A 16,846-nucleotide genomic window follows, 5' to 3' on the forward strand; every position below is an offset into this window, starting at 1 on the left:
CGCAACGACACAAGCTTCATTTGCCTTAACAGCCGACGTGTTTTGGTATGAGTGTGTGGGTGCGTGTATCTGACCGTCGCCCTGATTTTGCGCTACGTTTTGGTGAAATAATCGGATGTTACAGGACTGTGGTGGGATTTAGTTGGTTCCTGGAGTTGAAAAAAAAAATCGCACAGCGCAAAAAACAAAAGAGACGAAGGGCTTGAAAACACGAAAACAGACGGGCGTTGGCTGTGTCCTACGTGTTTTCTAGTCCTCCGTCCCGTCGTCAAGATTCAGGATTTCAAGATTTTTCAAGGTTTTGGTATGTTAGTAGCGCGTAATTGGAGACGTTATAACTGTTCGCTCTTTGTTCCTTTTTCCTCTTTGCAGCAAAGGAGTTCGCAATGGCACTGGTTCCGGCCTCCTGGAAGCCACGGTAGTAGCAGGCCTCCCGCATGGGTTCCGGCACGCCGGTCGTCTCTCAAGGTGAGGAACACGCCGTGTCCTTCGACCTGTCGCATGCACAGAGTTGACGAGAGCGAATACTTCGTGGACACAGACATTCGTTCTCTGCGTATTCAAAGTCTCAAGGCCCGCTTTGCATCGATCGGTACCACGAGGGGTATCCCTCGACGCACAGGATGTCGCAAATACTCGCTAATTTCGAGCTACGCTCTAAAGGAAATTTAAAATTCTTTACCTTTTGTTAGGCGATCGAGTTAGTTGCAACTGTGTCGAAATACCTTCGCTTGTAGCAAAATAAACGCATTGAACTTCCTTGCAACAATAAAATGGAAGAAATGTGAGTTTAATACTTACGAGTTCCAACAAGGCCTGATTATAATCCTAAAGTATGTCGAGCGAGCTGGGCTGTCGGCAAACTTGACGGGGGTGATTTTGTCATCCGGGACCACCATGTGTCCGCTTGCACGCTACTTGAATATGGTCTACTGAGGCTAGCAAGTATTACTGTTCAGCCTGCATAGCTGCGCTTGCGTAAAACAACCTTCCCATGTACTGTTACGAATCAGGGGGTCCTTTTAAATTCTCGTAATTCATACCTGCGACCTTTGTTCCTAACGCCGCTTTGTGAATGCCCAGCAGGACCGCACACAAAAAAGAATTTCTGTAAAATCAACTCTTCTTGCATGAGAGCCAGTGTCAGTCCAACCGCTAGCGAAACGTTGTGCCGGATTCCCAGCCGCGTTGTTCGCTGTGACCCAGCTGACGGATGCGGGACGGCGTACTCTAATAAATCCCCGCAGCTCCGACACGTATCACCGTCGGCGGATACGTCACCACCTGTCCCGCGCGTACCTTCGCTCACATCTCTCGTGCCGTGCGGAGGAGGTTTCGCGATCTCCCAGCTTCGAGTTCACCAGCAGCAGCTGTTGTTCGGGGCCCGTTCCACTGCGGCGTCCGCTCGCGTGCCAATGCCTCGTCTGCATGGCGTCGTCGCAGGTGCAGCAGCAGCATTGCTGGGGTGCTGAGTGGCCATGGCGTAGCATGTTCCCGGCCAAGAAGCTCCGGCTGCGGAGGCTGCTGGCCTGGGCCGCGGGCCTCAGCTGCTGCACCGTGCTACTGGTCGGCCTCCGGGAGCACCAGGGGGGACCCGCCGCTACGGACCCCCGGGCCGGAGATGATGCTCTCAACGCCATCGGTCTGCACGCCGAGCAGCCGCTGGCGCCGAAGGACAACGCAGAGCGCAGCAAAGCGGTCGGTATACACCGGAATGGATGAGAGCTGGCGTGGAGAGTCGTGTCTAGGAATTCATCGTACAGCAGACTTTCGATAAACGGAACTTCAAGGGAACAAAAAAATTGGTTCCGTTTAACAGGAGTTTCGTTTACTGAGATCTGTGAAGCTGCAAATTTATGTGCATACACACTCTTAATACGATTTCACGGAACTCTAAGCACTAGAAGGTGAATGTAGCTGAGAGTTTTTTCAGAAAGCTAAAAACTACAAGAGGTTTAGGCACAGCATTCACAAAGTTTATTTGGCAATAAATGAGTCTCTGTGCACTACAAAATGCATCGATTATTTTTGGTTGAGTCCTTGCAACTACATCTTCACGGAGGCTAGAGGCCTCAACTTCGCGAGTTCTTCCGAGTTACCGAATTTAGAAGATGGCAACGCGGTAATGAAGCGCGAATAGCACCACGATGGCAGGAACGAGGCGGCAGGAAGTGACCCCTGTAACCTCGGAGTCTTGAATCGAGACCGAACGACTGGAACAAGAACTGCGATGTTGCATTCGTTGCACAAACACTGCTGACCACTAACGAGGCGATGCTAACGAGGCCAAGAAATGTGGAGGAAAACAAAAAACAAAAACGAAACAGCCGGAACCATAAAAAGCTGATTCTCATAAGCCAATGGGTTTCACAAAAAGTTCCATTTCTGGTTCCGTTTACACGGTGACGTGGAAATTTTAGTTCCGATTATCGAGAGTTTTTTTTTTTTACGTTATCTGAACACAAAAGCAACCAACTTTCAGGCTACTGTTCCGCTTAATTAAGTGGCAATTCCGTTTAACCGATTTCCGTTTATCTAGATTCTGCTGTACTAGCAAACATTAGCACAGGGACAAAGCTAAAGGGGAACCAAAGACACGCTATATCTAGCGTGTGTTTCGTCTCCTCTCTAGCTTTGCCTCTGTGTTAATGATCGCTAGTACGATGAATTCCTTAGTTAGTAACGAACTCGCCCAACTTAGCGCTTTAGTCGTGTTTGGGAGACTGCTAAGCGGTGGCGTAAGGCTGGGAGATTCGCAGGAGGAGGGCAGAATGGCGCGAATGCTCTAGCGATTATCTCAGGCGTTATTCTCGGTGGGTGATACGTTCAATCGACAATAGGAGAACCTTTAATATCGCGTTGCAGGACTTTGGTGGTGTGGACTCTGTAGAGCCTAGCGTTGGAAACAGAGAGAAGGATTGAGTATTCAGCAGATGTTCAGCATTCGGTAGAAGTGGTAATCACTGTGAGGGGATAGAAAGGACGTGCCAGTAAATAAACTAACTTTTCAGCGTTTTCAACTAACTTTTCACCCAATAAATGCACAGCAGTTTGCGCGCTGTTTACGCCGCTTATGCGAGGTCAAAGCTCCATTGCTGCTTTCTCCCCATCGGTGGCTGAGAGCGAGTGAATCATGCTCATTTACAAGCCTCCGGTACCCTGATAATTTTTTTTCTGAAGATGCCAGCCTAAATGTGCATTGTACACAACGTGTTTATGTGCGTTGCTCGTACACACAAGTTTGGCGTGCGTGGCCAGAACGCTTCGCTACACAGGGCACCCACGTTACATCTGTGATGTCACTGCGCGCGCTATTCTTTTGCGCGCCTGCTAAAGGGAGCCTACAGTTCGGGCTCTGTGGCCTCGATGTAGAGTTCCGAGTACTGGTGCTGACGGCTTGGGTTCGAGCCCCAGCGCAGGTCTGTCTATATCTTTTCAATTTCTTACCTTTTTTTATATATTTAATTTTTTCTCAAAACAAATCTTTCTGATGTTTTTGTTAATAGGGATTTGGTGTGTTTCAGGTCGCTTTAGGTTTGGGGCGCAACCAATGACGACATTTAATTACCTTTCTGCATCGCGCGAACAGACATGTCACGTGGGTGCTCTGTGCAGCGAAGCGTTTGGAAATACGCGGCTAGTAACTGTACTCCCGCGGGAACACTTCCCATTGTGGGACCCAACATGCGAGTACATTGGTAGCTAATTCGTACTTCTAGGGAAATAAGAAAACAGTCGCATGCGTATTTGCTGCATAGGCGTCGCAGGAAGTTATGAAAGAGATCGATACCACATATTTCGCCTCTTTTTTTCAGCAGCCGTCTCGTTCACTCAATTGCATCGGTGCACCTATAAAGGGTGCTCAGCGGCTACGTTCTTTTGCTCAGCCTGCTCTCATGGGCTGTACTATTGGGAGCTTTAGCTGCGTCTGTTCCGGAACCATTGCACTAGTACCTCCGTCCCTGCGACATGTTGTGAGCGTTGAAAAACTATTTGTGGGGGCTTACAATAATTCAAGCCCCTCCACATGTGACGGCATTTGCAGCACCAGCTGTTCCCTCGGCGCATGAAACCTCGAAATAACCCCATTGGCATGCACCGCATACGAGCCTTTTATTTTTGGCTGCTTGCTTTTCTGTAAAACAAAAGTACACTCGTGTCTGAACTAGGCCAAGCTGAAACTGCATGTGAGTGAGAATGATAGAGTGGTATGCACACACATCCTGTATTTTATATGGAACAAAAATATGTTTACTTCGGATGCCGCCCGCACTCCCAGCGTAACGTACCCTACGAAACAGATGCGCTCAAACAACAACATGATGTGAAGCGAATAAAAAATCGCAGCGGACGGAACTTGCAGCTTCGTTCGTTACAGGGCCTTCGCGGGGAGTTCAGATCTGCCGTACTGGTATTATTCGGACATGGGCATACGGGAAAAAATGAAGTTGAGCCATCCTTCTCTACGAAGGTGGGTGGCAGCGAAACTTTGGCATACGACACAGAAGTACGTGCCGCAAAAATTTCAACAACGGTACGAACTTCACTAATTATGGCGAGTATAAATAAAGCTCGGCGTAAAGATGTTTGTTCGAAAAGTTTCGATAGAAGAGCTAAAGCCGTTTCCTACAACCATACTCTCCCGCCGAAGCCCATGTACTTTGGCAGCAGACGGAATTCTGTAGGATTACTTAACTGCGAACTAGCGAAATGCGGCAAGTGAATTGCATTTGGAGTAATAATATAGTCGTCTTAGCGGCCAGTTTTTATTCAATTGTTTTTTTGGAAAATTTTTGACAAAACAAGAGTTACAGCCGTTCCCTCCTGATAATTTTCGGTAAAGTTGGCTTTGCCGCAAGTCGTTCTTGGCCGTTCTAAGGAAGAATGCACGGGACCCTAGCCATATGAAGGTTCACTTTAAAGAGACACTGAAGTGATTGGTAAACATTGCGCGATTACTTGCGCAAATTGTAGTCTGGCTATGTTTCGACCATTGTCGCGGCGTTTATGCTACTTTATTCAGTATAAAGATCAATTCGGAAATGCTGTCCTCCTTTCTACACCCTCCTTGCCGATTTCCGGACGTTTCGTATGACGTAAAAACAAGATGGCTTGGCTTGACTGCGCTATATCTGCACGAATCGCCGACCCTCCGACAGAATCAGTCGGCCCAGCGTTTAGTCGGCCGGCGGGTGGCGCGTCGTCCAAAGTCGTTCGCTCAGTTGAAACTACGCCACGGCACATTTGTGCCAGGAAGAATGTGCCTTTCTTTATGTGTAGACTGTATGTAGAATGTGTAGACTGTATCAAGCTTTAAGGTGGAAAACAACTTTCCGGCCCAACTTTCCGTTGTTCTCAAGCTTTAAGTTCAGGTCCCTCCACATCGCTGACTGGTACGCTAGTAGAAAAATCTAAGGTCAATTGAATGCGGGAGAAGAGTCGGTGAAGTGAATATAGGTACTAAGGAAATGAAATCAACCGAAACTTTTCCCGTACAGCGTAAAACCAGGGTTCGGGAAGCACATTTTGCGCCGGGTGAACTAACACAGCGGTCAGCAGCACGACCACACATCTGCGAACGCTTTTCCGTCTAAGGAATGCAGTATAGGTAGACATGAGATATTGTGGGAATACTGCACGAGCGCTATAGAAGAAATAATCATCTAAGCTGCTTGAAGTGCCAAAACTAAATTTAGATTTCAACTTGCTATAAATTATATACTGTATATTTTCACCCCTGGCGTCGCTACCTTATGGCAGAGTGAGGCAAGCAGATACATGCATCCAAAAGATTCAACCAGACCGGTGGCGGATCATTCTGCGCCGCAGAAACACTCCTAATCAGCGCAGCCAGGTCACGAAATATAAACTTCGTTGGAAGGACGCAAAACGCAGTTGGACTTTGTGCTTCTCCATCGAGGCCTGTTAGCTTTAGCATTGTATTTTAGTCGTTATGTGAGGTCGTGAGTGTGCCTAAATTTTCCATGCATTAAGTGGTCTTGAGCACTAGATTCACTGTTTTTCAAGTCGCAAGTTCGAATCACCGATAGTGCGTGTTTTTTTAAAGTTAATTTACACCGATAGTGCGTGTTTTTTTAAAGTTAATTTATTTGTTTTTTTAGCGATACTTTCTATGCTGAATTCACCATTCTTGCGCTGTAACGTTCATTGCTCCACGAGCGAGTTCGCCTAACGCGTGCGGAGTGACGCTGACGCGCTGACGAGTTTTCGATGGCGTGGTGTTGTCATAAGGACATACAGCTTGCGGGCACCGTCCAGAATCAGCCGACCCTTGGACTGGTGCGAACACGCCTCTTATGATACAGGCACGAGCCGGGGAAGCTCCAAAGGCGGGGGAAAAGCGCATTGTATTTGAGGGTCTGCGTTGGCACAGAGGGCGTTCATCCACTGCGTAGGCCTCGGCTAGTGATTGTTACGATTCCAAGCCATGCTGGTAGGCTTATTTGACGCATTCTACAGCCGAAAACATGGCAGAAGCGCTGATATGCCGACTACTAAGATAACGAGAATGCCCATCTAACGATAACGTCGGATGCCAAGCATGTTGTTTCACAGAACCGAAACCAAAACTTGTTTGAATGCTAATCTTGGACATCGTCCAATCATGTAGCACCTTTTACTGACGTCACTGCTGTTAGTTCGTGCGGCCGCCGCAAACCGCGCATGGTAGTTTTTCTTCTTTCAGGCCTTATAAAACAAACACCGCTTTATCGACGGGATAAACGATGAAAAGTGTGTTCATTTGAGTCAACCTTTGTCTTGTCCTGTTTCAAGTTTGTCGTAGCGCTTCATGCGTCACACTATCGGCGCATAAGAGAGTGCTGTAACAAAATGCTCAAAGGTCTTCGTGTTATCATCTGACCGCTTATATTGCCCCTAAAGAATGTCTTCCTGTCAGTACATTTGTGTAATGGTGAAACCGACTTTAAACTAAGTTGTTGTAGAGCGCGTTGCAGGGATAAGTAGCGTGTGATGGATACATATAAAACCGCGTATATGTCTTCTTAAAAATGCTTACCCCGGCGATATGTGTGTAAACTAGTAAGCACGACTTTAGGGGCGTTCGAAGGAATGCATAATAAATCGTATGAATGCGTTTATTAAAAGGCCCTAACTCATTCTTACTTTGATGTCAGACTACGTATATTGCCACTAGAAAAACGTTTTCCCATCAATGCATTTTTGTATTGTAGTGAAGCGGAGTTTTTGAAGTTTAAGCCCTTATCTGACAATTCCTGCCATTGCTTTACAGTTCTAGCCGTAATCGCCAGGACCATGTGGACGAGCGTGTGTTATCCGCGAATAGCACAAGTAACCATAAGCACGTCTACCGTCTTACTTTTTTTCACCTGTTACGGCCTCGACGGCGCCATCAGCGGTGTCATGAAGTGCACAGGCAAACTTATTTTATTTAAATGGCACGAATACGTGTCCTTATCTTTATTTCTGGATTGTTAAATGCATAGAGGGAGATGGTCACGCGCGACATAAGCCAGGAAGGTCTCATCGGACTGCCGCAACGCATGCGTTCATTAGTGTTTTAGCATAGCGGCTATAGCGGAGGCTCACGCTACGGCGGCGGGTTACCGGGACCCGACTGCGCATGCCCGCGCGGGGAAGGCGTGGAGGTCGCCCCTCAGCGCAACTAATGCGCCGGCATGGCCTTAACCGGACCGCGGAACTAATACACCCCACCGGAACGAAAGTGCCCCTGCCCAGTCGGGCCCCGCTACCCGCCGCCGTAACGTTAGCGGACGGCACCCGCTATGCTAAAACTCTCTATTGTCAAACAATTGGACATTTCGGGTGATTGCAGGCGCATGCTGAAACTATAGGCTTCATGCCGCTGCCCTGTCGTCACCGTGCTATTATAAAGTGCGCTGCGTAGGGTGTCGCGTCTCATATCGCTATGGCTAGCGCGCTAAAAATCGCACTGCATAACCGTCCAGCATTTCTTTGCTTGTTTCGTGAAACAAAGGCCCTAACGGAAGGTTAGGGCGTTAACGCTTTGCAGATAGCAACATTACCCACGTACAGGCCCGCGCAGAAGTAAACGGAGCATGGGAGCGGCGGCCGAACTAGAGTTCCTGTATATAGCTCCCGCAGGGAGCTATATACATCTCCCTGCGGGAGCTATATACAGGAACTCTAGGCCGAACTGCATCGCTGCGCCGCGTATGGGCGCCGACGGGAACCATAAAGCGCCGGTCAAAGAGTGTGTTCGCACTCCCCCCGCCGCCCTATCTGATATGTTTAATCGCCGCTCTGCTGGCGTGTCATGCTCGGCGAGACGGTCTTCAAAAGTCAGCGCTGGGCTATAGAAGGGCGCTGGTTGCATTGCCGCTCGCAGGCATCAGCGGCTACCGAATCCGCTGCTCATGAGCTGGACGAAGCTGCGCCCGCCCGGAAACGTGCCTTGTTGCGCGCTGTAAAGGGCGTCATACAAATGTAGGCCGTTGCGGTTTGCCATAGCATGTCATTGCGATATAATTAATTGCAAGCCGGCAGCAAAATTGCGAGGTACAATATAGAAAGCACATTTTTTATTCCGAACAACACAAAACGTCTGTGAATGTGCTTTCTATATTGTACATGACAATTTTGCTGCCGGCTTGCAATTAATTATATCGCAATGACATGCTATGGCAAACCGCAACGGCCTACATTTGTATGACGCCCTTTACAGCACGCAACAAGGCACGTTTCCGGGCGCGCGCAGCTTCGTCCAGCTCATGAGCAGCGGATTCGGTCGCCGCTGATGCCTGCGAGCGGCAATGCAACCAGCGCCCTTCTATAGCCCAGCGCTGACTTTTGAAGACCGTCTCGCCGAGCATGACACGCCAGCAGAGCGGCGATTAAACATATCAGATAGGGCGGCGGGGGCAGTGCGAACACACTTTTTGACCGGCGCTCCATGGTTCCCGTCGGCACCCGTATAGGCGGCGCACCGATGCAGCTCGGCCACCGTTCCCGTGCTCCGTTTACTTCTGCGCGGGCCTGTACATTACTATACTGTGCCTGCCCTTCATAATAAAGCTGTGTGCTCCATGATGAGCGGGGGCAATTTTGGCGTTGTCGCAGCAGCAGCACCACGATGCGTCCTCGGCCGGCTCCGAGCGTCCGTGGTACATGCTCGGGGGCCGGCGGCGCCCACTTCCGGGAGACACGGGCAGCCTGTGGCCGCACGAGGACTCCGGGGACCGCATCGAGCAGCAGCTCATGTTCGTGCCCGAGGACTACAAGCGCAACAGCTCGCGCCTCAAGAAGATACTGCTCATGCGCGGGCTAGGCGGCTGGGGAGACCTTCCCAGAGGTGAGACTGCAGGAGCGGCCGCGTGGCGGCGGTTACTTACCCCACTTACTCTCTTAACGAAACGCGAATGAGAACAAAAGTGTTGTTGCAGCTGTTATGATGTTTATGATGTCACTACAGCCGCGATGTATAATGCGGCGTATGTAGCGTGTTGAGGAAGGTGTCCTCACACCAAAGTTCTGCACTTTCTATGCGTAGCGGGCATCTGCGCATAACTTTAGTGTTATGGGCAGAAGCCAACCTTAAAGCAGATGGTGCACTGAGAAGTTCGATAGATTTTCCTGTATTGCGGGAAAGCTATTTTTTGTCCACGTGATCTTCAAAAACTAACATGTACGGCTAGATTTGAGTAAAAAAAAATGAAACAAGCTCACACTAACGCGCAAGACTTAAAGGTAGCGAAGCTGTCCGCAATTTTCACCACCATTACGAAGGTTTAAGCCCACGATTGCGGCCGATTTTCGGCTTCACCGCCGCAACGACCTTTACTCCATCATTGTTGCTGTAAGTGGCAGCTTTTTTTTTTTTCATTTTTGATAATCGTTGGACATCACCTTGGAGGGGCGTACGCTAGGATGCGTCTGTTGTTCTCTCGTCTCGTTCCGTTGTTGTTGTCGTCGTCTCGTTCCGAGCAAGTGTTGCCGCGATTACGAGGAACGCTGGAGTTTCTTTTTTTCTTTTTGGCCAATTTTAGAAAATCTCCCTAATTGGGTATGCTTGACTTGACAAACGTGCGCCGGGGATGCTGGACGGTCGCCGCGAGGCACGCACACACGAGCGCTCGGCATTTTCTTGGTTTTAGATGCGAAGCATCTCATGCTCGGGGCTGTGTCCCTCCCTCCCTCCCTCGTTGTCTTGTCCGCCGTCCGCACTCTACTGCGCATGCGCGTCTCTTCAGCCACGTCAGCGTTTAGGCTGACGTCGGCGCATTCTACTATGAAAAGAAATAGTTAGGCGGCGCCCGCTTTCGGTCCCACGACTCTCTGGCCTCAACGGGAGGTACGTGGCGCTCTTCCCACTGCGCTACAAACCGGGACGGGAGCACGTGCTACGAACGCGCCTTATGTCCTTCACTCATTCAAACTATGTCAAGAAGCTGCTGATACAACGAAGGCACGCGAAGCTGAACGTCAACGGGAACGACGAACTGAAAACTAATGGGAACTTCAGTCGACCCCATGGCTGCTTCGCATACTACTCAGGGTTTCCCTACGGGAAGACGGTGTAATTTTCTTTAACTGCCGGGCGGTCGCCGCGAGGCCCGCGCTCACGTGCGTGCGCTCGGCAATTTCTTGGTATATTTTATTGTACGCACAAAAAATTGCGATGTGCTAAACAGCCTCGCTGTTAAAAATTGCGCGGGGAAGCTTTTTCACTGACACATGATCATTTCACCGTCAGCTTGAGAAGTCTTATCATGAAGGTCATTGTTGTCAGACATGCAAAAGACGGACATTCAAGACTGCCCTACTGGTCCCACGCAGGCCGCACGGTGTTCCTGCGGGACAAGTGTCCGGTGGACACGTGCGAGATCGTGACGTCACAGGACGAGGCGGCCGACGCGGACGCGGTGCTCTTCAAGGACCGCTTCGTGGCGCCCAAGTACCGGCGCCCCTGGAACCAGGTGTGGATCCTGTACCTACTCGAGTGCCCCTACCACACGCAGTCCTTCTTCAACCTCAAGAACGTCTTCAACTGGACGGCCACCTACAGGTAAACACGCACCCGTCACTTGCATTTTCTTCCAGACATCCTCGCGCGACTCTTCTACTGCTTGCGCTATGTCGAAGTAACGTGCAACGCAAACATGTGCTGAAGAATGAAATCTCTCTGTTTTGCCGAGCAGTTTTTATGCTCAATTTCTAGTTCCTACTGCTTAATATAAAAACTAATTACGCAAATTTCTGAACACTTGGGGCCGGGATGTGAAACTTGTGCGTTGTGGCCCGTCACTGCTCATTTCGCGTTCTGCTTCGGAATGCTTGTTGTATAGCAGGTTGTTATTACACCGCTCAGCACGGGCTTTACAATGTCGAGAGGTGTAACTACATTCATTGACGGATCCAGAGGGGGAGTCCGGATGTCCTCACACCTCCCTTAATTTTTGAATTTCAACCCCAAAGATGATGATCCCTCAGGTCGTAGAAAAATTCTAGTTGATGATTTTTTTATATTTCTTGAATTTTTGCTGTGCCGAAATATCGGTGAATAAAAAGAACTCCTCCTCCTCTTCCTCCTCCTCCTCCACCGCATTCTCCTCCTCTGCATTCTCCCCATCATAATCATCACCATCATCATCACTGATAGAAGCTGAACCCCCTTTCAGAAAAAACCTGGATCCACCGCTGCTACATCTGCACTTCTAACTTACAACCTCCTCTCCACTGGCAATCGACCAATCAGAGTCGATAATTTCTCCAAACGTTTCGTAACGTTCCAGAAGTTTCCAGTACGCTTCACTCGACCTCCGCTTTGCTATTTATCTCCACTTTTCCTCTCCCCTGACGCGCACGCAGCGTCGCCGCCGCGGAAGCGCTGCGCGTATTAATAACCTAAGGAGGAGAATTCTGGTGAAGTTGGCTTTGTCCCACTGCACATGTGCGTGAGAGGAAGTACCCAGTCCGTTATAGAATTTCTTCGACAACGCAATATCAGGCTGTTTAGTTCGGAATATTTATAGGGGTGACGGACGACCGGTTTTGATTCAGTTCAAATTAGTGAGGACTTTTTTCGAGGTTGGAATTAAGAGTGACTCATTTATCGTCCTCACAAATGGTGGAGACGCCGGTGCAGACACAAACCACGTATTCTTTTTTCCCGTATTCCAGGAACTCCTAGTACTCGCGCCATTACAACAACACCACAGAAGGGAGCAAACAAACTTATAAATACTCTCCGCCATCGTGAAGTACTTTTAAAATCTCCTTTCAAATTCTTTTATAATAGACTAATTCATCGCGCTGGGAAAAGTTCTCTGTTTGGGTGCGCTACGTGTGATGAGCATACCAAAGACGGCATTTTTCAGTCGGAGAATTCCTGAGAAGCTCGGAAACAACTCTCAAAATAGTGGGTATATCTCTCTAACCATTATGTTCCTCAAAACTCCCACCTCCCCTCGCGGGAACCCCTGTGTAGATGCGACGCATAGGGGGTTCACGTTGCAGCGTTGGACAGAGGAGGAACGGCTCTGGAACGATGGAGCGGAGCGGTGCAGGCACCGCGTTTTATCGCGCGCATAACGGTGAGGGGACGCGCCGGCGCCAGTGCGTTTGCCGCGGCTATGACGTAACACAATCCAATCGAATCCAAGCCAATCGAATCCAATCCAATCCAAGCCAATCGAATCCGATCCAATGCCCCTCACGAGAGAGTGTTCGCTATCGGAGAGGAGAGGGAATGAGCGGTGGAGAGCGAAGCTGGCGCGGCGAGGAGAATGGGGGAGGGGTGGACGCCGACAACAACGACGCCGACGCCGGATGCATGGACAAGGCGGGTGAATGAGATGCGTGGCATCTAATAAGCTTGAGAGATTAAGATCCGTTGTCGTCTCATTGAGCTCAGCGGGTTCGGTGCACCGATATTGACGTCTGGGCTGCAGAATGCATAGGGAAGGACACTTTCACCTGCAGTGCCGAGACGAAAGGCGAAAAGTCTTGTAAACGGCTTGTAAAACTAGTTCAGGTGTCGCCGATGTCCCTATTACAAGCTTAGTTGGTACCATTTCCCGTTTTTTTTCTCTTTTTTTTGCATAGTCAATGTTTACTACACCTTCTTGGGAGCCTGAGGCAGGACTTGGTGGGTGCAATCGGAGCGCTTTTCACAGCGTTCAAAATATCGTTGCCCGGACTTGTGTTGAGCATTGAACAAAAAGAGTGCTTTACTTCAGCATGTTTTCTGTTATCTTTATGTTGTCTAGTTCATTACGAAATCAAGGAAATTGTACGAAACTGTCCGAGATTCCCGGGCTACACGATTTTTGAATCTTTCGCTAGGTAAACGTCACTGTAAGAAGCTTAACCCTTTCAGCCATGATATTTTTATTTCGTGCAAAAAAAAAAAACGTTTTTCTGTGTTTTCCTTGATGTTTGGACCCTATGGGAAAAGAAACGAAAAAATGAGCTTGTGGTTCAAGGAATTGTCAGTTTACAGGCATGACATCTAATTATGTCATGAGATATTTAAATTATAACTTCCGGCAGAAAAATATTTTTGCTTGTTTTTCTCACTTTTAAAAAGCACTGAGTCCACATACGAAAAAACAAGCTGGTAGTGCAAGTATTTTTTTTTTTATTTGCAGCCATGTCATCACACTAGGACTTCGGTCCTTCAGGTCACCCTGACGTCAACCTGGTCTTCATTGCAACACCTTCTTCTTTCTAATGTTCAGCTGTCGAAAAAAAAAACGAACAATCTTGATATCCATCGCAAGTGGCATACTTGAACTATTTTCCAGAGAAGCTGTTTTGGTTTTGTTCGCAATTTGGTAGGGGAATTTTGGGCAATGTCCTCAATAAAGGACACCAGAGCCGAAAGGGTTAAAATCTAGATGCCCTTCCTCCGTGCTTCACCCGCATGCAGGCACGACTCCGACATCGTGGCGCCGTATGAGAAGTTCGTCCGATACGAGGACGGTGGCAGCGGCAGCGGCGCATCTCCAGGTGCCGTTCCCGCAGCAGCGCCGGCGCGCAACAAGACCAAGAAGGTCGCCTGGTTCGTGTCCAACTGCGCGGCGCGCAACCAGAGGCTCCAGTACGCGAGGAAGCTCGCCGCCTACATCGACGTGGACATCTACGGAACCTGCGGACCGCTCAAGTGCCCCAGGGCCCGGGCGGGACACTGCTTCGACCTACTCGATCATGACTACAAGTTCTACCTTGCTTTCGAGAACTCCAACTGCAAGGACTACATCACCGAGAAGTTCTTCGTCAATGGTCTCGGGTGCGCTTGCATTTCACTTTCATCCGTATAATTCGGCATTTACGACAACAACGTTCGGTGTATTGTGTTTTTAAAGGTGTAGCTTAAACTAGAATTCGGGCTTCGAGACTGGATTTTCACTGTGGTAAATTTTGCCATTAGTTTCTCGAATTACAAAGCTACAATGGTCGGTACTATAACAAAAACTGCCATTCCTGTGCTCGTTGAGCCGACATTCGGCAACTCTGTCCCACCGTGCTCTCCAACGGAGCGACCCCGACACTTGCACTGATTTTCCCTCACTTCGAGTTGTGTGCATGATCGTTAGCGGGCGCTGGGAACTCGGCAGGGGCGCGAGTTTTCGCTCAAGAGCATATTTTAACACGAAAGTGTTTTATTCCGGGATACACGAAGATTTGACTGATGTCATATTCGTCACGCAAATGACGCCACTACAACGAAGCAAGCGGCCTGTAAAGGGTGCACCCCTGCTCACAGGGTCTTCTTGTGGGGAAGCAACCTTCAGTACTAAAGAGTACGTTATACTTTAGGGTTGTTCGTTTTCGGGTTGTATATTTTAACACGAACGTGTTTTATGACGGAATACACCAATATTTCACTGACATCATATCCGTCACGGAAATGACGCCAGTAAGCCTTTGCCGAAGCGCCCGCCAGCAGGACGTCGCTCGCCAAGCACACCCACAAGACAGCAGCCGACCGGCAAGTCATGCTCAGCTGCAAATTTCGCTGCACGTTTCACTTTCGTGTGTTACCAATTCCTATGACAGATGAATCAAGTTTTTTTTTCTTCTTTTAAACACGCGCACTACAAGGTTGATTGAAGGCTTAAACTTCGGGGGTAAGGGTCCTACATCGGGTCCTATCAGGCCCTCCCGCTCGTCTCTCATGAAGTATAATGCGCACCCTGCCGCACATACTGGCGGAGTGTACTGAGCTCAAGAACCCTCTACCTTCCCTCCCCCTTCCCCTTCCCCCCCTACCCGAGCGATGGGAGATCTTGATGTCCAGCCCCGACCTGTCGACGCAGCAAGAGCTCGCGTCCAGGGGCCAGGAGCTATTGGACTCATATGGGACTCGTGACTAGGGTTCCACCCCGTCTGACGCCTGCGAGCGTCACCTGAAATGGGCTCAGCGAAAGTTGTTTCTCTCTCTCTCTCTCTCGCTCCTTCGATCCAGGCGGGACGTGGTTCCGATCGTGATGGGCGCCCGGCAGGCCGACTACGTGCGGGCCTCTCCGCCACACTCGTTCATCCACGTGGAGGACTTCCCATCGGCCAAGGGGTTGGCCGAGTACCTGCACCTATTGGACCGCAACGAGACGCTGTACAACGAGTACCTCCGCTGGAAGGGCTCCGGAGAGTTCATCAACACCTACTTCTGGTGCCGCCTCTGCGCCATGCTGCACGCGCCCCCGCTACCCAAGGCAAGTACCAATATAGCTGCTTGCGTGCTGCGGTTGGTAGCAGTCAGAATAACGCCGTTCTTTAATTCAGTGATGTGGACGTGAGAAAAAGGGAGTCCTCCAGTCGCACTGTGGTGTTTCGCTACAAACTTGGTTATATGAGACGCGACGGGAAGGGACTTCTGCAAGGGGAAGGATGTGAGCCCACGAAGGAAGTTTAGTCATTTCTCACCATTCTTATTATATCATCTCTCACATTCCCTCCCCTCTTACCCACACCAGCAGGCGTTCCGGTGTCCGCTCCTAGGTGTGACAAATTACGCCTGCTGGTGGACCTTCCGTTCCGTGTCTTTTTGACAATAAATTCATTCAGTCATTCATTCATTCTCACTGAAGTGGATTCTTTTTTGATTGGTTGATTGATTATTTTGTTGATTGATTGATTGATTATTTTGTTGAATGAATGAATGAATGAATGAATGAATGAATGAATGAATGAATGAATGAATGAATGAATGATTGACGTGCGCAGGTGTATCCAGACATAGGAGCGTGGTGGGCTGGGCCTGGCACTTGCCGCAGCAACCGCTGGAGAGACTTCAGGCCCAAGCCTGACTCCGTGGCGTACGTTCTGACTTGACTCGGCACGTGGAAAACACGCCCTCCAGATTCCCGCCGTGCCCCACCAGTAGCCAAAGAGCGGCCAAGCCGAGGTTCAGCTTGCCTGCTTCCGTTTTCTGGACACTTCCCAGCAGCCAACACTCCGCCAGTGCCAGATGCGCGCCGAGTGATCGCCGCAGCGCTGCAGAATCTGTCACGTGACTCCTGATCAGTGCTCGTGCGCCGACGGCGGCCTAAAGTTCATCAGCCGGCGGTCGAGTTGAAGTTCGTAACTATCAAGTTCAGTGCTCAGGGATTCCGCTTCCAACGCAGTTTGGTTGCACGCCAGTTTGCGTTTTCAACGTGCAAATGCTCTCGCTGATTGACTTGAGCTCGTGCGGGCCCGTGCGTGCAAGGCAGTTTGGAACAAATACGGATTTTTTTTTATTGTGGTAAGTAGGATATCTCTGATAGTGGGGCACACAATGTGGTCGTGTGTATGCGACACTACCAAGGTGTGTGTACATTTTTGTGTCAAGACCAACGTCGTGGTGTTCGTATTTGGCGTC

At 49.6% G+C, this 16,846-nt stretch overlaps 1 protein-coding gene across 3 annotated transcripts in view; it reads left to right on the forward strand.

Moving 5' to 3' along the window:
* LOC144174818 (glycoprotein 3-alpha-L-fucosyltransferase A-like) overlaps positions 1–16,570 on the forward strand; it is a 115,129-nt gene extending 98,559 nt beyond the window's left edge. For 2 of the 3 annotated variants that reach the window (XM_077703724.1, XM_077703722.1), the window contains exons 2-8: positions 373–468; positions 1,444–1,698; positions 9,103–9,334; positions 10,819–11,047; positions 13,913–14,272; positions 15,452–15,698; positions 16,210–16,570. In XM_077703724.1, the coding sequence (XP_077559850.1) occupies positions 1,489–1,698; positions 9,103–9,334; positions 10,819–11,047; positions 13,913–14,272; positions 15,452–15,698; positions 16,210–16,317 (1,386 nt within the window). In that variant the 5' untranslated portion in view covers positions 373–468; positions 1,444–1,488 and the 3' untranslated portion in view covers positions 16,318–16,570. The remainder of the gene's footprint in view (positions 1–372; positions 469–1,443; positions 1,699–9,102; positions 9,335–10,818; positions 11,048–13,912; positions 14,273–15,451; positions 15,699–16,209) is intronic. The other variant, XM_077703725.1, reaches the window with a different exon arrangement.
* The last annotated feature ends 276 nt before the right edge of the window (positions 16,571–16,846 follow it).

Source organism: Haemaphysalis longicornis, unplaced genomic scaffold (assembly GCF_048455015.1).
Source record: "Haemaphysalis longicornis isolate Haplotype H1 unplaced genomic scaffold, Haemaphysalis longicornis Haplotype H1 scaffold_3, whole genome shotgun sequence".
Taxonomy (NCBI): Eukaryota; Metazoa; Arthropoda; class Arachnida; order Ixodida; family Ixodidae; genus Haemaphysalis; species Haemaphysalis longicornis.